The sequence below is a fragment of the Ranitomeya imitator genome, chromosome 6, assembly GCF_032444005.1.
Source record: "Ranitomeya imitator isolate aRanImi1 chromosome 6, aRanImi1.pri, whole genome shotgun sequence".
Lineage (NCBI taxonomy): Eukaryota > Metazoa > Chordata > Amphibia > Anura > Dendrobatidae > Ranitomeya > Ranitomeya imitator.
Window position 1 is genome coordinate 184,939,600 of NC_091287.1, and position 26,519 is coordinate 184,966,118.

The window sequence follows — 26,519 nt, forward strand, 5'->3', positions numbered from 1 at the left end:
GCCTCTGTTTGCACAGCCTCTGAAGCATGTGCAGTGTGGAGTTCCACCTTGTTGCCACGTCGATTATTAGGCGGTGCTGGAGAAGATTCAGTGATGGTTAAGCATATGGCTGGAGTGTATGGGCGACCGGCGGATGTGCGAGCAAAGTCTGCGCACCTTCAGGAGCAGGGCTGGTAAATCTGGGTAATTCTTGAGGAAGCACTGCACCACAAGGTTCAAAGTGTGAGCCAGGTAAGGTATGTCAGGAAAAAGGAAAAAGAGGAAGAGGAAAAAGGTTCTATTAGGCCGGTTTCACACGTCAGTGGCTCCGGTACCTGAGGTGACAGTTTTCTCACGTACCGGAGCCACTGACACAGGTAGACACCGTTAAATCAATGCATCTGTGCAGAGGTCATTGATTTTTTGCGGACAGTGTCTCCGTGTGCCAAACACGGAGTCATGTCAGTGTTCGTGGGAGTGCACGGATTACACGGACCCATTAAAGTCCGTGTGCCGTGCAGGAGACAGCGCTACTGTAAGTGCTGTCCCCCCCCACTGGTGCTGAAGCCGCGATTCATATCTTCCCTGCAGCAGCGTTTGCTGTAGAGAAGATATGAATAATCGTGTTTAAAATAAAGCTCCATGTGCCCTCATTACAATCATGAATATGCGGCTCCACCTCCCATAGGGGTGGAGCCGCATATTCATTACTGTAAATGAGCGGCCCCACGTGACCGCTCATACAGTAGAAGGTGCGGCCAGGACAGGAAGCAGCGCCAGCCAGCGAGGGAGCCGGGTGAGTATTTTAATAACAGCAGGGGGCGCACAGGGGCTGGGAGGGGGGTGGGCTCATGGAGCTTAATTTTAAACATGATTATTCATATCTTCTCTACAGCAAACGCTGCTGCAGGGAAGATATGAATCGCGGCTTCAGCACCAGATGCAGGGGACAGCGCTAAACTTTAGCGCTATCTCCTGCACGGTGCGTGTGGTACCCAGTGGGCACACGTGTGTGTCGCACATGTGCCACAGTGATGTGCCACAGAAACGCACACGGACACGGATAATTCTGGTACCGATTTTTCCGGTACCAGAATTATCTGGACGTGTGAGACTGCCCTGAGGCCACTCCTCACACTTGGGTAAAACTGGGGGTTTGGTTAGGAAGTAAACTCAGTTCTAACTGGAGGGAGAAGGAGATAGTCAGGAGGGGAGGAGAGGAGCAGACTGGGCTCGGCCCAGGAAGGAAATAAGGATACGGAGCTGCGCCTGCAACCCATATGGCAGCCTCCAAAGAAAGGACAAGAAAGGACAAGAAAGGAAGTGTCCTGTAGTGAGAGCACCGAAGTCGTAGCAACAGGAGTAAAACACCAGTGGGAGACCAGCTAGAAGCAGGCTCCCTCCCACTGAGCGCAGATCCAGTAGCCGGAACACCGGGGGAGTAATAGACTACGCTTTACTTCAGAGACCGGCAGGACAATCGATTCCAAGTTGGCTGCCCGACCTAAGAACCTAAGCAGACAAGGTGGCAACGCGGAGGAGGGACGACGCTAGGGTCCCTATAAAATAGCCTCAGGCCACCACCATCCTACCATACCAGACCTACTACGTTACTGTGCACAAGGGGAAGGCTACTGATTTCCACCTGGATAAGGGGACTCTGGAATTGCCATCTGACCGGCCAGACTCTGCCTACCCTGTGATCCGGCACACTGGACTGTGGATGCTGAAGCCTTCAGTAAAGGTAAAGAGACTGCACCCATTATGTCCTATTCACCGCCCCTTGCACCACCCACCATCACCAACTACACTTCTAGGAAGCCTTGGGGATATTCTTCACCTGTGGGAAGGTATACCACCTAGCTGCCATTCCATCACCCCAGCGGACCCTAAGCAGCGTTGGTCACCCTGACCGAATACCACAGGTGGCGTCATGAACACTACCGTCTTCTACAAACTTTAACCCCTTTTATTGGGCGCCCCTCATAGGGCCACGGTCCGGGTCGGGCCACCGTGACATCCCAGCTGAGGGACCCGAAGGACCCGGTACAGAGTACCCCATTGCCCTTATATGAGGGCGATCCAGAGGCACTTCAGATAGATTCCTTCCTTGATTCCTTCCTTCCTTGATTCCTTCCTTCCTTTCCTTCCTTCCTTCCTTGGATTCCTTCCTTCCTTGATTCCTTCCTTCCTTTATAACGAACAGAAAAAGGGGGCGGGGGTGTTAAAAAGGTACTACTGGCCTCTCAGATCCTCAATATTAATATGACCTGATAGCAAAATGACTATATTTGCCCATTGGATGAATAGTATATACATGATCTCATTTATATGGTACAAATAAGTGGTGCTTATAAGAAAAGGATGTTATACCCATACATGTTATTGTGACTTACTTGGGCAAGTGGAGGACATATCCTATGGGCAACTATAGTAATTTTGCCATCAGGTCAGATTAATATTGAGGATCTGAGGCCAGTAGTACCTTTTTAAAGCGTGTCTGTCACCCCAAAAATCGTATATGAGCTGCGGCCACCAGCATCAGAGGCTTATCTACAGCATTCTGTAATGCTGTAGATAAGCTCCCAATGTAACCTGAAAGATGAGAAATAAAGGTTATATTATACTAACCCAGGGGCAGTCCCGGTCCGTTACGGGTCAGATGGGCGTTGCGGTCCGCTCCAGCTCCAGCTGTTTGTGGGAAGTCAGAAGTAACAGAAATACGCTATCAGGCCACGTTCACATGGTCAGTATGTTACCTCAGCATTTGTAAGCCAAAACCAGGAGAGTAAATCAGAGGAAAAGTATAAAGAAACACGTCACCACTTCTGGAAATCTCACCCACTCCCGATTTGGCTTACAAATACCGAGGTAAAATTCTGACCAAATACTGAACGTGTGAACATGGCTTTAGGCTGGTTTCACACATCCGGATATTTCCAGTACCAGAAAAAAACGGTACTGGAGATATTCGTGTCCGTGTGTGTAATACGTGTGACAACTGTGTGCCGCATCTGTACAACACGGACACCTGCCGGGGAAGAAGCGCTGCAGTAAGTACTGTTCCCCGGCAAAGGGCACCCTTAAAATGAAGCAAGTTGATCACTTCACCTCAGGCGGCATTTAGTCTCTGAAGAAGTGTAAAGATCGATGTTTCAAACATATTCCTATTTAAAAGTGTATGTTTTTTCCATGTGAGTCAGGTTAGGCTAGTAAAGAGTAAACCAGATTTATTTGCACTGATTTTAATATGGGGGGGGCGCCATTTTGCCGTTCGCCTCAGGCAGCAGAGAGGCTAGGTTTACCCCTGGTACCACCAGATGCTCCACTACCACCCCCACCATCAGTACCAGCTGGCAATGACCGCCCACGGCCTCTTCCACCAGACTTCCTCATTTTTGCGGAAACGTTACCAAAATAACAACCGTTATATGCTACTGTTAAACAAGGTAGAAGGTGTATATTAACTATTGGATAATTTATATCTCCCTTTTTATGGCGGGAAGACAGCAAGAAAAAAACAGGCCCTGTGTATTACACAACACAATGTACAAGGCAGAACGTGGCTGTCAGATATATGCCAAACAGAACTCACGTAGATCCACTTAGAGACAATTTAAAGCTCCATTTTTTTTTTGTTTTTGTGAGAGACTACAGGAGAAAACAGGCCCAGTGTATGACACCACACAATGGACAAGGCAGAACGTGGCTGTCAGATATATCAAAAAATACAAGGGCTGTAGTAGAATTTCAATCTCCCTACAATGATCAAAGGACAAGTATGGCAGCAATAAAAAGGACTGCTGCACAGTGCACACAAAAGACTGTGGACAAAAACAAGAGAACTGTGCAGAAAGAAGCAACAGGATTTTTGCTTTGAAAAAAGCAGTTGGTTTGCACAGCGGCGTACACACAGCAATGCAGCTATCAGGGAGCCTTAGCATGCAGCAGCTACAGAGCTGAAGCACCCCCCCCCAAAAAAAAACACTGTCCCTGCAAAGAAAAGGTGGTGTTGGACAGTGGAAATCGCAACAGCACAAGCAGTTTGGGGGTTAATATTCCCTCCCTAAGTATATCTCTGCTTCTGACGAAGCTGCAGAAACCTCTCCATATGCTCAGATCGGCAGAAGTAAGATGGCGGTCGGCGTGCACGCCCCTTTATAGCCCCTGTGACGCCGCAGAAAGCAAGCCCATCACTGCCATGCCCTTCTCTAAGATGGTGGGGATCGAGACCTATGTCATCAAGCTGCGCACACTCTGCGTGCACCTTCATTGGCTGAGAAATGGCGCTAAAAGCGTCAGACTAAACGCGACTTTGGCGCGCAGATCGCCGACCTCGTGGCCGATCCCACAGTGGGATCGGGTCGGGTTTCACGAAACCCGGGCCGATCCCACAGTGGGATCGGGTCGGGTTTGTCAAAAGTCGGCGATTTATGAAAATGTCCGATCCATTTCGCTCAACCCTATTTATGACTGCTCGGAGATTTAGTTTTCATCGGGACAGCTGAATGATTTACAGCTACAAGCCAGGCTGAGTACATGTGGGGGTTGCCTGGTTGCTAGGGAATCCCCACATGTAATCAAGCAGGCTAATAGCTGTAAATCATTCAGCTGCAGCGATGAAAACTAAATCTCAGAGCAGTCAAATGCTCGGAAGTCACCCGAGCGTGCTCGGGGAAAACCCGAGCAACGAGTACACTCGCTCATCACTAGTTAACATGGCAGAAAAAGAGAAAAATTCCTGCCAGACAGCTTTTTACTTTTATTTTTCTCACAAACACCACAATGGTGGAAATGTATTTTCCCAATATCATCCAACTGGGATTATTTTACTGTATAATTCAATACGTTGTGGAATAAAATAAATGGTGTAATTCAAAACCACAGCTCAGAAGAGAAACATTACCCCCTGGTTCCCAGCGAGACGTCTCTCACACAGCCAAACCAGGTCTCCACTTTGCACTGATGAGGGGCAGCACCTGAAACACAGTGTCTGCAAATTGAGATTCTGGTTTTGGCTTTTATCCAAAGTCATGTAACAAGGCTCATTAAAGGGAACCTCTCACCTCCAAAATCAAAGATGAGCTAAGCCCACTAGCATCAGAGGCTTATCTACAGCATTCTGTAATGCTGTAGATAAGCCCCCGATGTATCCTGAAAGATGCGAAAAAGAGGTTAGATTATATTCACCCAGGGGCGGTCCCGCTGCTGTCTGGGGCCTCCCATCTTCATAGGAGGACGTCCTCTTCTTGTCTTCACGCTGTGGCCCGGTGCAGGCGTACTTTGTCTTACCTGTTGAGGGCAGAGCAAAGTACTGCAGTGCGCAGCCCCCTCTGACCTTTCCTGGCGCCTGCGCACTGCAATACTTTGCTCTGCCCTCAACAGGGCAGACAAAGTACGCCTGCGCCAGAGCATGAAGACAAGAAGAGGATGTGAGAGTGTATGAAGATGGGAGGCACTGGACCCGGACCGCGACACCCATCAGACCAGGACCGCAGCGGGACCGCCCCTGGGTGAGTATAATCTAACCTCTTTTTCTCATCTTTCAGGATACATAGGGGGTTATCTACAGCATTCCAGAATGCTGTAGATAAGCCCCTGATGCTGGTGGGCTTAGCTCATCTTAGATTTTGGTGGTGACAGGTTCCCTTTAAAGAGTTGACATTGACTTTTAGGATTGTTACTTCCTAAAGGTGGCACATGCGTTCTAGTCCTCTTCCTCTGTGAAAAGACAATTTGCATATTCCCAGAGGAGCATTGCACCTTAAAAGTCTCCTCATCTCAGCATGCTTCACATGTCACTCTCCACAAGGAGAAACGTTACTCATTGGAAAACTACAGATCATAATCCACACACACATGTGGATTGAAAAGTAAAAAAAGGTATGGCCCTTGAAAGAAGTGTTTGGAAAAAATGCAAAATGTTGAAACAAACTTCATTGTGGAGGCGATGGGTTAATATTTATATATATAAAAAACAATTAAATTTCTTACTTTAGAAACTGGCTTTTAGATGTACTGGGATCTCCAATAATGCACACATTAATATCGCCTCTCAGAGATGTACCTTCCAGCGTTGTTTTAGGTACACCTCCAAATAACATTAAAAGTACACCTCTCTTTATTTCATCATTACCTAGAAAAAGAAAAGCAGCATGTTAAAAATCTAAATTCTGTATATTTCTACCATATGCAGGAACATAACATGCTTCAACACAATTGTATCACAAACACAAAAAGGGGCAGACGTACCCGGATGCAACTGCTTCAGCGGCACAGGAGTCCAGAGGTTTAGAGAGGCTCTTAACTGTGCAAGGGCAGCTGGTGAGGGAAATGTGGCATAATGCTTGGGACTGAGGCTCAAACAATGGGGGTGCACGATTGGTGGCAGGGAGGGAGGTTGTTGAAGGATAGACAGGGGGTTGCAATAAGATTTGGGGTGAGGGGACATGTATAAATGTCAGAGATAATGGGAGTAATACTCCTTTTGCAAATCAGTGTCCCTTAAGCTACAAATGTCTAGGAGCTGCCTGGTTTATTGGATGGCACACGCAGGGTCGCCATCAGGGCATTACTGCCCTGACTTGTATGGGGCGAAGTGAGCAGAAGTAAAGGGAGAGTAAACAGTAAAAGGAATTAAATGGGCTTTGGGTGGAGAAAGTGATGATAAATGGAAGGTAGAGTATATGGGACAGTGAATGACAATGAACTGAGGGTGGGAGGGTGCAAATTGTAATGAATTGAGGGTGGAGCAGGAGAGAGGACATGACATTGAACTGAGTTGGAAAGGAGCATGTAAATATAATGAATTGGCAGTGATGGAGGTCCAAAGTGAAGGAGTTGGGGATGCAGCAGTGACTGGAAATGATTTAGGGGAAAAAGTACAAGTTCTAATTAACATTTATTGGGTGGTGAAAGTGTCAATTTATAGTTAGTGGGGGCGCAGTGGTGGATTACAATTTATATTTGGAATAGTGGGTTGCATAATAAATTTTAAATTAATGGTGGATGCACATCTGTTATCAGCTTCATAGTGAAGTAGTTGGGAAAAAAGTGGAGAATATGCTCTGGAAGTGGTGATCTAGATAACTTATTTTCTACAGAAATGACTCCTGGTCTGAAGAAGATGGTCTACACTGCATGAAGAAGAAAATCAAAGATTAAGGACTTTAACGAGAGATGTCACTGGTGAGACAGTGTCTTATACACTTAAATTATACACGATATACTCTATACAGAGCTCCTGTATACAGTTGTGGCCAAAAGTATTGACACCCCAATTCTGTCAGATAATACTCAGTTTCTTCCTGAAAATGATTGCAAACACAAATTCTTTGTTATTATCTTCATTTAATTTGTCTTCAAATTAAAAAGCACAAAAGAGAATGAAGCAAAAAGCAAAACCTTGATCATTTCACACAAAACTCAAAAACTTTTGTCTGGCCCATTTTTGATCACCCTCAGCCTAATACTTGGTTGCACAACTTTTAGCCAAAATAACTGTGACCAACCGCCCCCAGTAACCATCAATGAGTTTTTTACAATGCTCTACTGGAATTTTAGACCATTCTTCTTTGGCAAACTGCTCCAGGTCCCTGATATTTAAAGGGTGCCTTCTCCAAACTGCCATTTTTAGATCTCTCCACAGGTGTTCTATAGGATTCAGGTCTGGACTCATTGCTGGCCACCTTAGAAGTCTCCAGTGCTTTCTCTCAAACCATTTTCTAGTGCTTTTTGAAGTGTGCTTTGGGTCATTGTCCTGCTGGAAGACCCATGACCTCTGAGGGAGACCCAGCTTTCTCTCACTGGGCCCTACATTATGCTGCAAAATCTGTTGCTAGTCTTCAGACTTTATAATGCCATGCACATGGTCAAGCAGTCCAGTGCCAGAGGCAGCAAAGCAACCCCAAAATATCAGGGAACCTCCGCCATGTTTGACTGTAGGGACCGTGTTCTTTTCTTTGAATGCCTCTTTTTCTCCTGTAAACTCTATGTTGATGCCTTTGCCCCAAAAGCTCTACTTTTGTCTCATCTGACCAGAGAACATTCTTCCAAAATGTTTTAGGCTTTTTCAGGTAAGTTTTGGCATACTCCAGCCTGGCTTTTCAATGTCTCGGGGTAAGAAGTGGGGTTTTCCTGGGTCTCCTACCATACAGTCCCTTTTCATTCAGACGCCAATGGATAGTACGGGTTGACACTGTTGTACCCTCGGACTGCTTGAACTTGTTTGGATGTTAGTCGAGGTTCTTTATCCAACATCCGCACAATCTTGCATTGAAATCTCTTGTCAATTTTTCTTTTCCCTCCACATCTAGGGAGGTTAGCCACAGTGCCATGGGCTTAAAACTTCTTGATGACACTGGCACGGTAGACACAGGAACATTCAGGTCTTTGGAGATCGACTTGTAGCCTTGAGATTGCTCATGCTTCCTCACAATTTGGTTTATCAAGTCCTCAGACAGTTCTTTGTTCTTCTTTCTTTTGTCCATGCTCAATGTGGTACACACAAGGACAGGACAGAGGTTGAGTCAACTTTAATCATGTCAACTGGCTGCAAGTGTGATTTAGTTATTGCCAACACCTGTTAGGTGCCACAGGTAAGTTACAGGTGCTGTTAATTACACAAATTAGAGAAGCATCACATGATTTTTAGAACAGTGCCAATACTTTTGTCCACCCCATTTTTTATGTTTGGTGTGGAATTATATCCAATTTGGCTTTAGGACAATTCTTTTTGTGTTTTTTTCATTTAAGACAAATTAATTGAAGATAATAACAAAGAATTTGTGTTTGCAATCATTTTCAGGAAGAAACTGAGTATTATTGCAGGGGTGTCAATACTTTTGGCCACAACTGTATAATGTCACTGCTGATCACTTACCTGTACACTGACACTATACAGAGCTCCTGTGTATAATGCCAATATTATTATTTATTTTTTTTTAAATTATCATTATTGTAGTATTCGATCAATATGTGGTGGCAATATGAGGTCCGTCCAGGGTTTGATGGTATTTTTACCTTGTATGTGAAATTATTGGTCATTTTAAAATATATATGTGACAAATTCCCTTAAATGGCAAAAACACAAATGCCTACAAAGATTTTGCCATCTTAAGAAATCTTTTATAAGTTAGAGTAGAGTAGGGCCCGGCCAAAAGAATCTACCTTTTTGTGGTGGCGGTTTAAAAAGTCTTTTGGTTCAAACAAAAGCTGATGGTTATATGTGTAATATGGTGCTCGATGGGAACTGTTCTTGTGTGATTCATGAGGACATAGTGCAGAAGTGTAGTTTTTCCTAGAGTGGTCAGTGGGACTGTGGGAGATTTGAGAGATTGAGGCAAAGCTAGAATGGAGCCTCAAGGGATCCCAAAAACGTTGCCAGTATGAGGCCTTCAAATTCTTGATGGAAACCATGGGAAAACAGTTTCTTAGAATCACTCATCCATGAAAATCACAGATCAGAGAATTAAATCCATGAGACTCAGTATGGAGACAAAGAATTGTATCTTAATTAACCAGACGACAATATTTAGCAAACCAAGAAGAATAGACTTATCTGTATGTTGGCTTTTCAATGTAAGTGTTGTTTTCTGGTTGGTCAAGAAAACAAACTTTTGTTTGTGAAAGCATGTAATATTGACTTGTAAACTGATATTTCATACAAGAGTGTGCTTTTATCCTGGATAACTAGTGAGATTTACTGATATGCTAATTGTACACGGTCTAGCCCACAGTTTGTTGAAAATAGTTTTCAAAATTGTAGTTTAAAAACATAGGAAGAAAATCTGTGCAAACCGATTACATAATCAAATAAGGCGACAGAGTCGTCACCATTCTTACCCTTATCCATGAGGCTGGACTGGAGGACTCTTGTTAAAGGGAATCTGTCACCCCAATTTTCGCCTATAAGATGCGGCCACCGCCATCAGGGGCTTATCTACATGCTCACCCAGGGGTGGTCCCGGTTTGGTTGGGTCCGATGGGCGTCGTGATGTGGGTCCGGTGCCTCCCATCTGACATCCTCTTTGCTTCCTGCAGCAGCTCCTGCACAGGCGTACTTTATCTGCCCTGTTGAGGGCAGAGCAAAGTACTGCAGTAGGCAGGTGCCAGGCCTCTCTGACCTTTCCCACCTGCACACTACAGTACTTAACGCTGCCCTCAACAGCACAGAAAGTACACCTGCGCAGGAGCCGCCACAGGAAAAAACTAAGGGGACGACCTCGTATGAAGATGGGAGGTGCTGGACTCTGACCGCGACACTCATCGGACCGGACCGAACTGGGACCGCCCCTGGGTGAGTATAATATAACCGTTTTTTCTTATCTTGCAGGTTACATCGGAGACTTATCTACAGCATTACAGAATGCTTTAGATAAGCCCCTGATGGCAGTGGCCGCATCTCATAGGCAAAAATTGGGGAGACAGATTCCCTTTAAAGATAATTTGTCACCTAATTTTGGCCCTATAAACTGCGGCCACCGCCATCAGGGGCTTATCTACAGCATTCCATAATGCTGTAGATTAGCCCCCAATGTAACCTGAAAGATATAAAAACAAGTTATATTGCACTCACCCGGGGAGGCTGTCCAGTCCAATGGGCATCATAGTCCGGCGCCTTCCATCTTCATACGATGTCGTCCTCTTCCCTGCTGCTGTCGTGGCTCCTGGGCAGGCGTAATTCTCTGCGTTGTTGAGGGCAGAGCAAAGTACTGCAGTGTGCAGGCTTTGGAAAACAGACGCCCGGCGCCTGTGCACTGCAGTACATTACGCTGCCCTAAACAGGTGGACAAACAGGTTCTGGTCAATTCTACAAGAAGAGGATTGTTCTAAGTAATGTAGGACAATGCGCCGCACATCAAAAGTGTGGAATTTTCCCTTTTTCGAGTTTGTAGGTTCTTGGCAAAATGATGGTATAATGATCTCTTGGGAACGGTGGAATTCAGAGACTACCTTTGGAAGGAAAGAGGGATCAAGACATAGGACTATTGAGTCATTTCTAATCAATAGATAATGCTCTCTTATTGATAAGGCTTGCAATTCTCCTTCTCTCTTAGCTGTAGTTATGGCTACCAAGAAAGCCATCTTGTATCCGAGGTTTTGAGGAAGACAAGGGTTCAAAGGGTGGACCTGTAAGACCTTGGAGTACCAAGTTAAGGTCCCATAAGGGAACCACAATCTGTCTCTTGGGATTCATCCTGACTGATGTCATGAATCTCTTGATCCAGCGATGACCTGCTAGATCCTGATCAAAAACAGAGCTGAGAGCAGAGACCTGGACTTTCAGGGTGCTAGGCTTAAGGCCGATCTCTTATCCTTTTTGTAAGAAATCCAGAATTCTCGATATATATTTGGGCTAAGTGGATTTGGTAGATCAGGTAGACAGAAGGATGAAATTTTTTTTTCAGATCTCATTGCAGATGGTATTGGTTACTGGTTTCCTGGATCTCTGCAGAGTAGCCATCACTGGGTCGGACAACCCTTTACTTTCAATACCGGGGAATCAGTAACCACACCGCTAAATTCCACCTCTGAGGATCTGAGTGGAGAATGGGCCCCTGGAAAAGGAGGTCATCTTTTATTGGTAAAGGGATCGGTCCATCCACTTGTAGTTGGATGATCAAGTTGAACCAACCCCTTTTGGGCCATAACAGGGCTACCAAGATAGTCGGAGTCCGGTCTCGAATTTTTCATAGAACTTTTGCCAGGTGAAAATTCTAACTCTGGGCTAGGGCATCTACGCCCCTGGAATTGTCTATGGGTAAAGGAGAAGAAGGTTTCGAACTTCGTGTTTTGGTAGAAGCTAAAAGATCGATTTCCAGTAGTCCCCACCTGTCTACCAGTATTTTGAAGCTCTGATTGTTTAGACTCCATTCCCCCGGGTAGATGTCTTGGCGACTTAGATAATCCGCGTGGATGTTGGAAGAGCCTTTTAGGTGGAGTGCTGTCAGAGGCAGTAGGTGTATCTTGGCCCAACAGAATATTCGGGCAGAAACCCTTTTTAGGCTTTTGAACCTTGTGCTGCCTTGGTGCTTGGTATGAGCAACTGTGGTCATGTTGTCCGAATATATTGATGTGCTCACCAGCAATCTGGTGACTTGCTGCCAGAAGGGCTCCTTCCACAGCTTTCAGTTTTCTGAAATTTGACAACTTTCTGCTCATTGTCTGGTCCCAGAGTCATTGGAATGGAACATGGTTTACCATGGCTCCGCAGCCTCTCCTGCTGGCATCCGATGTGATCATAATCAGCGGAACCCGAGTCCAGCTTACACCATTGTGGAGATGTTTGGAATTTATCCACCATGCCAAGGAGGCTTTCACCCGACCTGTCATGTGTATCCTTCTGTTCAGGGTGCCAAGATGACCGTTCCAGTTGTCCAATATGTGAGTGCTGCTATCTTTAGTTCTTTGTTTCTATGTCCAATATGTGATCTTAGAGGACTCTGGAGTGGACTTGTGCCCAAGCTACCGATTGTAGACAGGCTGTCATCGAGCCCAAGACCGACATCCCGGAGTGTAGGAGACCTCATCTCCCTGAACCTTTTGACCTTAGCTATTACTGCTAGATGGTGGACGTACGGAAGAAGGGACATCTGTCTTGCAGAATTTAGAAGTATCCCCAGAAATTTTCTGGTCTTGGAGGGTTGTAGCGGAGGTTTTTTTTCAGGTTTGGAATCCATCCCAGGGACCTTAGTATCTCTAGGGTGACTGACACATGGGATTTCAGGACTGTCTCGGTGGAAGCTACTATCAGTAGGTCATCCAGATAGGGCACTATACAGACACTTTGTCTCCGGATAAATTACACCATCTCTGCCATTTATTTGGAGAAGACTCTCGGCGTTGAAGAGATTCCAAACGGAAGAATACTGAACTGATAGTGCTCCATCCGACTACTCCCCTGTACCGCAAACCTGAGATATTTCCTGTGTCTCTGGTGCATTGGGATATGGAAATAGGCATCCTTCAGGTCGATGGTCGACATGAAGAAATGAGGCCCGACTAGAGCAATGGCTGATCTTACGGACTCCATCTTGAACTTGCGGTATTTTACGTGTTGGTTCAGTCCCTTCAGGTTTATAATAACACGGGCCCCGCCTGATGGTTTGGATACCAGAAACAACTGAGTGTAATGGCCCAGACCCCATTCTGATTCTGAAACCGGGGAGATCACCTTGCATTGCATGATCTTTGGGAGTTGGAAGGGAAGTGATCTTCAGACCCTGTGGAGGAGAGGAGAAACTAGCAAAAAGGCCCTCCTTGATAACATTGAGGACCCAGTGATATTTTCCCACTGATGCACGAATCTCGAGAGTCTTCCCCCCAATGGGTCGGAGTCATTGTTTCTCCTGTTGAGATGGCTGCTGCTGTGGGAAGAGGTTGTTTCTCCCTCTACCCTTTGCGTACCTCCATCTCTCGGTCTTGCCCTTTCCTCTCGCCTGGGAGGTTTGAGACTGTGGGGCATGAAAAAAACATTTTTTAGGAGGTTTTTGTTCCGGGAAGGCTTGTTTCTTGTCAGTGGCCTTATCTAGGATGTCCTCTAGAGCTGGTCCAAAGACATACTCCTCTTTAAAGGGTATAGCACACAACTTGGCCTTGAAGGTGATTTCAGCACTCCGCATCTTGAGCCAGAGAGCTCTCCTTGCAGAGTTGGATTGTACCGAGACCTGGCGATAACTAATAGTCTCCATGGAGGCGTCTGCTAAGAACCCAGTAGCCCTAAGAAAGATGGGTAGTGAGTCCATCAATTCTCCCTTAGAGGTACCCTGAGAAATATGGGTTTCTAATTTGCCTAGCCAGCTGGAGAGGACTCTAGCTACATAGGTAGAGGCGATGTTAGTCTTTAAGGCAGATGTAGATGTCTCCCAAGATATCTTTAGGAGATTTTCTATTTTCCTGTCCATAGGATCTTTGAACTGAAGAATCTTCACATGGGAGCGCAGTTCTTTTTGCAACTCTAGCCACCTGGACATCAACTTTGGGAACATCCCTTTTGACCAAATCACCTTCCAGGGGAAACCTATGCTTCATTTCTGAGTGGATGCTGAGGCGTTTTTCCAGTAGCTCCCATTCCTGAGCAATCATACTAAGAATGTTAGGATGCACCTGGAACCCTGACCTTTTCTCCGTTTTTAGTCCACCAAGCATTTGATCCTGAATGTACTGAGGCTCAGGTTCCTCCTCAAGACCCATGGTGTTAAATACAGATACATAAATACGGATACCAGCTTGAACAGTCATATTATTTCTATGACTAGTATTGATGATGTTATACTCACCTTTACTCCATTTATATTGTCAAATTTTTCTATGTCTCTTTAAACTGTCGGATTATTACTTGATGTTCACTATTCTGCATACCGTATATACTCTAGTATAAGCTGAGATTTTTAGCCCATTTTTTTGGGCTGAAAGTCCCCCTCTCAGCTTATACTCGAGTCATACCCAGGGGTCGGCAGGTGAGGGGGAGCGGGGGCTCTCTAGTTATACTCACCTACTGCTGGCGCGGTCCCTGGATGTCCCTGCTTCTTCCAGCACTGCAGATTCTTCCTGTATTGAGCGGTCACATGGTACCGCTCATTACAGTAATAAATAGGCGGCTCCACCTCCCATAGAGGTGGAGCCGCCTATTCGTGACTGTAATGATCGGTAACTGTGACCGCTCAATACAGGAAGAAGATGCAGCGGTGGAAGAAGCAGGGACGTCCAGGGACCGCGCCGGGAGCAGGTAAATATACGGGGAGGGGAGTGCTGCACGATATTTACCGCTCCTCATTCCGGTGCGGCTCCGTCTCCAGTGTCCTCTGGCAGTGATGCTCAGGTCAGAGGGCGCGGTGATGTAGTCAGTGCTGGAGACGGAGTCGCACGAGAAGCAGGTAAATATTGAAAGCGCCAGCGTCCTGAGTGAAGAGAGGTGAGTATGTGATTTTTTTAATTGCAGCAGCATTATATATGGCACAGCTTTATATGGAGCATCTATGGGGCCATAATGAACGGTGCAGAACATTCTATATGGCACAGCTTTCTATGGAGCATCTATGGGGCCATAATGAACGGTGCAGAGCATTATATATGGCACAGCTTTATATGGAGCATCTATGGGGCCATAATGAACGGTGCAGAACATTCTATATGGCACAGCTTTCTATGGAGCATGTATGGGGCCATAATGAACGGTGCAGAGCATTATATATGGCACAGCTTTATATGGAGCATCTATGGGGCCATAATGAACGGTGCAGAGCAGTATATGTGGCACAGCTTTATATGGAGCATCTATGGGGCCATAATGAACGATGCAGAGCATTATATGTGGCACAGCTTTATATGGAGCATCTATGGGGCCATAATGAATGGTGCAGAGGATTATATATGGCACAGCTTTATATGGAGCATCTATGGGGCCATAATGAACGATGCAGAGGATTATATATGGCACAGCTTTATATGGAGCATCTATGGGGCCATAATGAACGATGCAGAGCATTATATGTGGCACAGCTTTATATGGAGCATCTATGGGGCCATAATGAACGATGCAGAGCATTATATGTGGCACAGCTTTATATGGAGCATCTATGGGGCCATAATGAACGATGCAGAGCATTATATGTGGCACAGCTTTATATGGAGCATCTATGGGGCCACAAAGAATGTTGCAGAGCATTATATGTGGCACAGCTTTATATGGAGCATCTAAGGGGCCATAATGAACGATGCAGAGCATTATATGTGGCACAGCTTTATATGGAGCATCTATGGGGCCATAATGAACGGTGCAGAGCAGTATATGTGGCACAGCTTTATATGGAGCATCTATGGGGCCATAATGAACGGTGCAGAGGATTATATATGGCACAGCTTTAAATGGAGCATCTATGGGGCCATAATGAACGATGCAGAGCATTATATGTGGCACAGCTTTATATGGAGCATCTATGGGGCCATAATGAACGGTGCAGAGCATTATATATGGCACAGCTTTATATGGAGCATCTATGGGGCCATAATGAACGGTGCAGAGCATTATATGTGGCACAGCTTTATATGGAGCATCTTATGGGGAAATAATGAACGGTATGGAGCATCTATTTTTATTTTTGAAATTCACCGGTAGCTGCTGCATTTCCTACCCTAGGCTTATACTCGAATCAATAAGTTTTCCCAGTTTTTGTGGCAAAATTAGGGAGGTCGGCTTATACTTGAGTATATACGGTAATTTGTATTGTTGCACTTTATGTACCATATCATTATCATGTACAGTGTTTGCGCTTTTTCTCATCATTTTTGTGGTTGAGTTGCATTTCCAATTTTTAATGGTTTTAAATTCAAATTATGTACTTTAATAAAATTATTTTCTATGAGAATCCACTCTGGAGGATTTTGTTTGTCCCTATATTTTCTTTTGTAAAAATTAGCCCTATGGGCCAAGTCATGATTGACGGAGGAAGGAAACTTTTTTTTATGGGAAGGGTTTGACGTTAAACAGTAGTAGCATGAATCAGCATTTTTGGTGAATTTAGGTTGGCTTGCTGTCATCTGGATGGATTGCAAATTGTGGAGATATCCAGTCCTTGTTGAATTTAATCAGAGTAAGGCTGTCTGCATTTTTCGAGGGAGAGGCGTGTGCGCCTATCAATGATTATTGACCCAGCAGAACTGAAAACACCCTCTGACATCAAACTAGCAGCCAGGCAGGCCAGCACCTCCAAGGCATATAAGGAGAGATTGGGCCAAGTGTTTAGCTTGAACACCCAATAATTAAAAGGGAATTGAAGCATCAGAAATGATGCATGTATGGTTATTTAAGTACCCCTTAAGTACCCCTTGTTCTGCAACTTCTCCCTCCTTGGCATTGTTACAGGGACAGATAGCCCTTGCTGTTTTATTGGTAATTGCCTGATTTGTGCACATTTTCCCCCTGGACCTGGTGTTCGTGTTTATCCCCATTATCCCTTGGTATTGAAAACAGCCGCCAATTCTGCCACCAGCATTGTCCGAGGGTGATGCCTTCAGAAACTGATCTACAACAGCCCTCTTGAACGATTCCATTGTAAAACTTTTTGGTGACTCCAAAAGGAGAGAAGTAAATTTCTTTTTGTACCGAGGATTGAGAAAGGTGGCCAACCAGCATTTGTTGCTGGATGAAATATTTATCACGTGAGGGTATTGCCATAGACACTTACACATGAACTGCGCCATGCGAGTCAAGCTGCAAAAAGGCAAATGTTCCATGTCCCAACAGTAGGAACAGTACCCATCCTCTTCTCACGCTGACTCGCCTCCTCATCCTCCTCCATCACCTCCTCTCCATCCCATCCACGCTGCACAGACATGAAACTTGGGTTGGGTGTCCCCTCTGTAGTATTAGGAGTCCCAAGGTTGTCTCTGAATATTGGTTGGATTGGGTAGTATCACCCATTGTGAAATTTGACTCCATACCAAAAAAGCTAACATATTAAACACCTTCTCCATGGTATTTACGGTGGAAAATGAAATGCTAGGTGAAATCCCAAGAAACAATGAAAACCCTATATTAAGGGTCACCAATCTAACCCAAGAAGAAGAGGTGCAAAACCGGCTAAATAAGATTAAAATAGATAAATCTCCGGGTCCGGATGGCATACACCCACGAGTACTAAGAGAACAAAGTAATGTAATAGATAAACCATTATTTCTTATTTTTAGGGACTCTATAGCGACGGGGTCTGTTCCGCAGGACTGGCGCATAGCAAATGTGGTGCCAGTATTCAAAAAGGGCTCTAAAAGTGAACCTGGAAATTATAGGCCAGTAAGTCTAACCTCTATTGTTGGTAAAATATTTGAAGGGTTTCTGAAGGATGTTATTCTGGATTATCTCAATGAGAATAACTGTTTAACTCCATATCAGCATGGGTTTATGAGAAATCGCTCCTGTCAAACCAATCTAATCAGTTTTTATGAAGAGGTAAGCTATAGGCTGGACCAAGATGAGTCATTGGACGTGGTATATCTCGATTTTTCCAAAGCGTTTGATACCGTGCCGCACAAGAGGTTGGTACACAAAATGAGAATGCTTGGTCTGGGGAAAAATGTGTGTAAACGGGTTAGTAACTGGCTTAGTGATAGAAAGCAGAGGGTGGTTATAAATGGTATAGTCTCTAACTGGGTCGCTGTGACCAGTGGGGTACCGCAGGGGTCGATATTGGGACCTGTTCTCTTCAACATATTCATTAATGATCTGGTAGAAGGTTTACACAGTAAAATATCGATATTTGCAGATGATACAAAACTATGTAAAGCAGTTAATACAAGAGAAGATAGTATTCTGCTACAGATGGATCTGGATAAGTTGGAAACTTGGGCTGAAAGGTGGCAGATGAGGTTTAACAATGATAAATGTAAGGTTATACACATGGGAAGAAGGAATCAATATCACCATTACACACTGAACTGGAAACCACTGGGTAAATCTGACAGGAAGAAGGACTTGGGGATCCTAGTTAATGATAAACTTACCTGGAGCAGCCAGTGCCAGGCAGCAGCTGCCAAGGCAAACAGGACCATGGGGTGCATTAAGAGAGGTCTGGATACACATGATGAGAGCATTATACTGCCTCTGTACAAATCCCTAGTTAGACCGCACATGGAGTACTGTGTCCAGTTTTGGGCACCGGTGCTCAGAAAGGATATAATGGAACTAGAGAGAGTACAAAGGAGGGCAACAACATTAATAAAGGGGATGGGAGAACTACAATACCCAGATAGATTAGCGAAATTAGGATTATTTAGTCTAGAAAAAAGACGACTGAGGGGCGATCTAATAACCATGTATAAGTATATAAGGGGAAAATACAAATATGTCGCTGAGGATCTGTTTATACCAAGGAAGGTGACGGGCACAAGGGGGCATTCTTTGCGTCTGGAGGAGAGAAGGTTTTTCCACCAACATAGAAGAGGATTTTTTACTGTTAGGGCGGTGAGAATCTGGAATTGCTTGCCTGAGGAGGTGGTGATGGCGAACTCAGTCGAGGGGTTCAAGAGAGGCCTGGATGTCTTCCTGGAACAGAACAATATTGTATCATACAATTACTAGGTTCTGTAGAAGGACGTAGATCTGGGGATTTATTATGATGGAATATAGGCTGAACTGGATGGACAAATGTCTTTTTTCGGCCTTACTATGTTACCAACATGCTGGGCACTCAACGCTTCCTCTTTGAGAATATGCAGTGTTTCAAGACACAGCAGCAGGATGGTTACACAGATAATAGCCTGATCACTGCTCACAAGCTTGGTGCAGTACTCAAAGTTCTCAAGAATCTCAAATGTCAGCAATCCACACCCACTCAACAGTTGTGTGGTGGCTGACACGCAGTCTGACAGGTATGTCAAAGCTGGCATTCAGCTACTGTCCTCTGTTGCTCAGTAAACCTTGCCAACATATGATAGGTTGAGTTCCTCTGCGCGGGCAAGTCGCAAATGAGTCGGTGACGTGGCAAATTCAAGTGCTTTTGCAGCGCTGTAAGACCAGCAAAAGAGGTAGAGGAATGGTGGAATTGGGCACTAATACAGTGCATCTTCTCAAGTAGGTACGGCAAGGCAGGGTAACTTCAGAAAATTCAGGACAACTAGGTTCAGCACATGAGCCATGCATGGCATGTGTACCAGCTTGCCGACTTTTAAAGCTGCCACCAGGTTATGCCCATTATCGCAGATGACCAGACCGGGTTGGAGGTGCAGAAGGGAGTCACTGATTGGTCTGTTTTAAAGCTTGCCACAGCTCTGCTGCAGTGTGTGGTTTATGACCTAAACAGATCAGCTACAGCAGAGTGTGTTGCCACTTTGCCAATGTGCTGCTGCACAGGTCCCAGCTTGGCAGTGATGGGGAGGGTACTTCAGAAGAGCATGAGAAGCAGGAGGAGGGGAAAGAGGAAGTGGAATATGAAGGGGCAGAAACACTGACAGAAGTTTGGCTCGCTATTTTTGGTGTGGGTAGGATGTGTGTTGTTCAAGTTTGCACCTTTGTCCCACCTTCCACCACGTTCACCCAGTGTGCTGTGCCAGAAATGTATCATCCCTGTTCACAATAATTAGTTCAGGTGTCTGTTAGGTGGACCTTTCTGGTTACGGCGTTGGTGAGAGCACGGTTAAGATTGTTTAACACGTGTTTGTGTACGCAGGGACGGCACACCGGGCAAAATGGTGGCGGCTGGAACACTATCATGGGGCAGACACAGCCAAGAGATCACAGAAAGACTGTTCCTAAGCCTTCTTTCCTAGCTCTCAGGCACGGACAATTAGATGCTTTGCTGGGACAAGGAAGTGGATGTGGTTGGGATTTCTTGTGTGTGAGCAACCGCAGCTTGTGCGCAGGAGGTATGATCACATACTTCCTCCTGAGCAGCAGAAGAACACAGTCCAGGCAACATAGCGGTGGTTTGACCCGCAGACACAGATTTGGTACCCTGATGTTCCACCCACCTACTGGAGTGATTGGCTGCCATGTGGTTTCACATACTGGTGGTGCTCAGGTTGCCTTTGACCTGGCCTCTGCTCAACTTTGTATGACTTTGCAGACTTTCAGAAAAAAAAAATCCAAACAGTGGCTGAAGGTTCCCTTGCCGTTACTTGGTGCACACCGGGGGTGGTCATGGGAACAATTGACCCAGTTCTCACTCCGGGCAAACCACAACCTCTTGATGCCTGTGTTGGTGCTACATATCAATCTTCCTCTGTGTTGCTGTGATAGCTATGTGTGCCATCGGTTCAGGTCAGATCAGTGTACTCATCATCAGTGGACTTCCATTTCATCCGGTCTCCCAGTTGACATTATAGGCTGACATGATGGCAACTCTGTCTCATCATCATCAGCCTCCACCTCTGGAGACAGTAAATGACGTTCCTCCAAGTGCTTTCCTCTGGCCTTAGGTCCTCAAATTCATGAGCATCAACCCACGCCACCTCCTCACGTCCCTCTTCAATGCTGCATGGTGATAGGCCAGAGTCTCCTGTTACGGATAATGGTGGGAGGAAGGAGAACCAGCTTCAGGAATGGATGGGTCAGCCTTTTGTGTATCGACAGAATACTGTGGTTGTGGAAGATTTGTTGTGGCTTGACAAATGCATAGAGGCCTTGTCTGCTATCCAAGACAGAATCTGCTCATGTTCTTCTGGCTTCCACACACATTTAGGTTCCAGACCGGTAAATTTTTCCAGGAACATAGTGGATGCAGCAAGCTTCTTCTGACCTGACACAGACCCCTTGCCCTTTCGCACACCACTGAAAACACCACATCCCTTGCCCCTTAACGGGCTTTTTTGGCATTTTGATCACATATTTACTGTTGTTGATGGAACAAGCCAAGCTAGCTGTCACAGCCAAAATAGTGGGGGAAATGGCCTGGTGCTTGCTTGGTAGCAGGCAGTAGGAAAGGTTTGGATTACTGATTTGCATAGGGCACTAACCGCCTTTTTAAGTGGACTAATGTGAACAACAGAAGCCAGACCCTCACCCCAAAAACAGCAAAGAAAGTACAGTGCTTTAACCAAATCCCGACCTGTGACGCCACGTCATGGCAGGATCGCGTTCCTGCAGATCGGGTGAAAGGGTTAACCAATTTCACCCGACCTGCAGGGACAGGGAGAGTGGTACATTAGCCCAAGGGGGGAGGCTTCGCCCCCCCGTGGCTACAATCGCTCTGATTGAAATTGAAAGTGAAACGTCACTTTCAACAGCCAATCAGAGCAATCGTAATATTTCACCAATGAAAATTGGTTAAATATTACAATCCAGCCATGGCCGATGCTGCAATATCATCGGCCATGGATGGAGACCACGATCTGCCACTACCACGATCTCCTCCCCTCCATCCTCTGTCCTGTCCTCTGCTCCCCTCCGCTCCCCCCATGCTCTGATCCCACCCCCCCATGCTCCGATCCCACCCCCCATACTTACCGACCTCTGGTGTCCCTCCCGGTGTCCGTCCGTCTTCAGAATGGGCAGCCGCCATATTCCAAAATGGCCGGCAGATTCGTTCATTTTGATCACTGTGATAGATCATATCACAGTGATCAAAATAAAATAAAAGAAAAAAGTAAATAAACCCCTCCTCCCATAGGTAGGGAACAATATATTTTCTTTATTTATTTTTTTTTTTTTTAATTTTTTTTTTAGGGTTGGGGTTAGAGCTAGGGTTAGGGTTAGAACTAGGGTTAGGGATGCGGTTAGAATTAGGCTATGTGCACATGGTGCGGATTTGGCTGCAGATTCGTAGCAGTTTTCCATCACGTTTACAGTACCATGTAAACCTATGGAAAACCAAATCCGCTGTGCCCGTGGTGTGGAAAATACCACTCGGCATTTTCTGCAGCATGTCAATTTTGTGTGGATTCCGCAGCGTTTTACACCTGTTCCTGTATAGGAATCCACTGGTAAAATCCCCCCAAAAAACACTGGAAATCCGCGGTAAATGCACTGCGCTTTACCTGTGGTTTTTTCACAAATTGTGCTGAAAAATCCGCACACAAATCCGCAACGTGGGCACATAGCCTTATGGTTGGAATTGGGGTTAAGATTAAGGTTTGGGGTGTGCTTTGGTTAGGGTTAGGCTTGTGGTTAGGGTTATGGTTGGGAATAGGGTTAGGGATGTGTTGGGGTTAGTGTTGTAGTTAGAATTGAGGAGTTTACACTTTTTAGGCACATCAGGGGGTCTCCAAACGTAACATGGCGCCACTATTGATTCCAGCCAATCTTGCGTTCAAAAAGTCAACTGGTGCTCCCTCCTTTCCAGACCCCGACGTGTGCATAAACAGTGGTTTATCCCCACATGTGGGGTACCAGCATACTCAGAACAAACTGAACAACAACTTTTGGGGTCCAATTTCTCCTGTCACCCTTGTGAAAATAAAATTGTGGGCTAAAAAATCATTTTTGTGGATTTTTTTTTTTATTTTCACGGCTCTGCGTTATAAACTTCTGTGAAGCACTTGGGGGTTCAAAGTGCTCACCACAAATCTAGATAAGTTCCTTGGGGGGGTCTAGTTTCCAAAATGGGTTCACTTGTGAGGAAGCTCCAATGTTTAGGCACACAGGGGCTCTCCAAATGTGACATGGTGTCCGCTAACGATTGGAGCTCATTTTTAATTGAAAAAGTCAAATGGCGCTCCTTCCCTTCCAAGCCCTGTCGTGCGCCCAAACAGTGGTCCCCCCCCCCACATAGGGGGTATGGGCATACTCAGGACAACTTGGACCACAACTTTCGGGGGCCAGTTTCTCCTTTTACCCATGGTAAAATAAAAAAAAAAACGTTGCTAAAAGTTATTTTTTTGTGACTAAAGTTAAATGTTCATTTTTTCCTTCCATGTTGCTTCCGTTGCTGTGAAACACCTGAAGGGTTAATAAACTTTTTTAGAAGTTTTTAGAATGGTGTCACTTTTGGGTATTTTCTGCCATATAGACCCCTCAACTTCAAATGTGAGATGTTAAAAAATTGTTTTGTAAATTTTGCTGTAAAAATGACAAATCGCTGGTCAAATTTTAACCCTTTTAACTTCCTAGCAAAAAAAAAAAAAATTGTATCCAAAATTGTGCTTATATAAAGTAGACATGTGGGTAATGTTATTTATTAACTATTTTGTGCCACATAACTCTGGTTTAACAGAATAAAAATACAGAATTTAAAAATTGAGAAATTTTCAAAAAGTTTTGCCAAATTTCTGCTTTTTTCACAAATAAACGCAATATGTCACGAAAAAAAATAATCTCAGAATCGCTATAATCCGTTGAAGCGTTCCTGAGTTATTACCTCTTAAAGGGACACTGGTCAGAATTGCAAAAAATGGCCAGGTCAAAACAGGCTGGGTCATAAAGGGGTTAAAAAAAGTGGCAGTGCTACAATGCTAGTATGCATTGTATATGCGGTGTGCTGGAAACACCGGATTACGTACCGGTAATGCTCTTTTATAGAGCCACGACAGCACCCACTGAGAGAGGGGATCCGCCCCTAGGAACAGGAAAAGGGCGGTCCCCCTCGCTCCCACAGTTTGGGTTACAGAGATTGCGAGGAACCGCCCACCAGTTTTAGTAGGTAATTCTATATAATCGTTTACTAAACTTAACTACATATAATTACAGGAATCCACCACCCTTAACAGTGCTCATATGTAAACTAATATATGTAAATGGAAGGGAAGTGAAGGGGTGCTGTCGTGGCTCTATAAAAGAGCATTACCGGTACGTAATCCGGTGCTTTCTCTTCACCACGACAGCACCCACTGAGAGACTTTCAGAGATAGTTATTTTGGGGGATTATCGTGTTAAGAACAGATCTACCGAAACACAAATCAGTGGAGGCAGATAGATCTAATCTATAGTGACTATAGAAGGTAGAAGGGGAAGACCAGGTTGCAGCCTTACATATGAGTTCTATAGGAACCTCTGTTCGCTCAGCCCAGGATGATGCTATCGCCCGGGTGGAATGTGCCTTCACAGCTTCAGGTGGATTCTCCCCTTTAGACGAGTAGTCCAGGTATATCGCCTCCCGAATCCATCGGGATAATGTGCCTTTTGTAACACCAGATCCTTTCCTTTGACCCTGGAAGGAAACAAAGAGAGCCCTGCTCTTCCTCCAGGCGCTAGTGCTGTCTAGATAAGCTATTATAGCCCTTCTCACATCTAAAGTATGGTACTTTTCTTCCTCCTGATTTGTAGGGTTATTATAGAAAGAAGGAAGAAGGATTTCTTGAGACCTATGAAATTTAGTACACATTTTAGGTAGGTAGGAAGGGTCTGTTTTCAAGACAATTCTATCTGGAAAAATTGACATAAAGGGAGGATCTACTGATAGCGCCTGTATGTCACTTACCCTTCTTGCCAATACCAGCGCGACAAGAAGAGCAGTCTTAAGGGAAATACATTTAATGTGAGCTGAGTCTAGAGGCTCAAACGGGTGACCTGTTAAGGCTTCCAGGACCAAATTAATATCCCAAGGAGGTATCTGGGGAATCTGTACTGGTTCTGATCTCTGGCAGGCTGAAATAAATCTAGCTATCCACCTATTACCCGCAACATTGTGACTATACAAGGCCCCTAGAGCAGAAACTTGTACTTTTAGAGTACTAACTGAAAGGCCTAAATCACGTCCTTTCTGAAGAAACTCTAGAATAGTAGAGACGGGAATTTCATTTGATAAGGCCGATAGATAGAGATTTTGAAATTTCTTCCACACTCACATATATGGCAGTAGTGGATTTCTTTCTACTTGCCAATAAGGTATTAATAACTTTATCAGAGAAGCCTCTTCGTTTTAACAGCTGCCTCTCAAATTCCAGGGTGTCAACCGTAGACCCTTCACATAAGGGTGGTTGAAGGGCCCCTGGAAGAGAAGATCCTGATCCTCCAGGAGAATCCACGGATCTGAGATGGACATGGCCCTGAGCAGGGAAAACCATGGCCTCTTTGGCCAAAATGGGGCAATCAGGATTATATTTGCTCGGTCCTCGCTTATCTTCCTGATTACTGTTGGAAGAAGAATCGGAGGAGGAAAAGCGTATGCTTTCTGAAATGTCCAAGGAACCTGAAGGGCATCGAGAATATCGGGATTGTCGGCCCGGAACATTGAAGCAAATCTTTTTAACTGCCTGTTGTCTCTTGTAGCGAAGAGATCTATATCGGGAACACCCCATTTCACGGTTATCATTTTGAAAATTTGATGATTTAGAACCCACTCCCCTTGGTGGAGGATATGACGACTGAGGAAGTCCGCTCTTGAGTTGTCCACTCCTCTGACATGTAGCGCTGACAGGGACAGAAGATGTACTTCAGCTATAGTTAGAATGTCTTCGGTTATAGACATGAGAGTTCCTGATCTTGTTCATCCTTGATGATTGATATAAGCCACTGATGTCATGTTGTCTGACAGAATTCTGGTATGTGTCCCGTGTAGGTGCGGAAGGAATTCACATAGAGCATGATAGATAGCTTTTAGCTCTCTTATATTAGAAGAGTCGTCTGACTCCGTGATTGACTATAGTCCTTGGACTAGGTGGTCTCCTAAATGTGCTCCCCAGCCAGTAGGACTGGCATCCGTATATATTGTGTTTGAGGGTTTAACTACCCAGGGGACCCCACTAACCAAGTTTTTTGGTTCTAGCCACCAGTTCAGAGATTGGACTACTTCATCAGAAAGGGAAATCTTAACATCTAAACGACCATGTGATTTTTCCTCTTCATGTAAAATTGCATACTGTAAATGCCTCGAATGGAATTGGGCCCATGGAACCGCTGGGATACATGACGTGAAGGAGCCAAGAAGGGACATGCCTTCTCTCAATGAAATTAGGGGTTTATCTATTACCGACTGAACCTTATTTCCAACCGTTATTTGTTTAGTTTCCGGAAGGAAACATTTCTGGCTTGTAGAATCTAATATAATCCCCAGAAAAATTTGCCGAGTTGTTGGGAATAGCCTAGATTTTTCCCAGTTTATTAACCAACCTAATCCTTGCAGAGATGCTATCATATCACACAATCGTTGTTGACATTGTGAAGGAGAATTTCC

The 26,519-nt window shown here is 45.0% G+C and overlaps 1 protein-coding gene across 1 annotated transcript in view; it reads right to left on the reverse strand.

Annotated features, from left to right (window-relative positions):
- The window catches only part of LOC138643633 (maternal DNA replication licensing factor mcm6), a 332,741-nt gene that overhangs the window by 178,031 nt on the left and 128,191 nt on the right, over positions 1 to 26,519 (reverse strand). Inside the window, exon 8 of the mRNA XM_069732489.1 lies at positions 5,974 to 6,115. Coding sequence (XP_069588590.1) covers positions 5,974 to 6,115 — 142 coding nt within the window. The remainder of the gene's footprint in view (positions 1 to 5,973; positions 6,116 to 26,519) is intronic.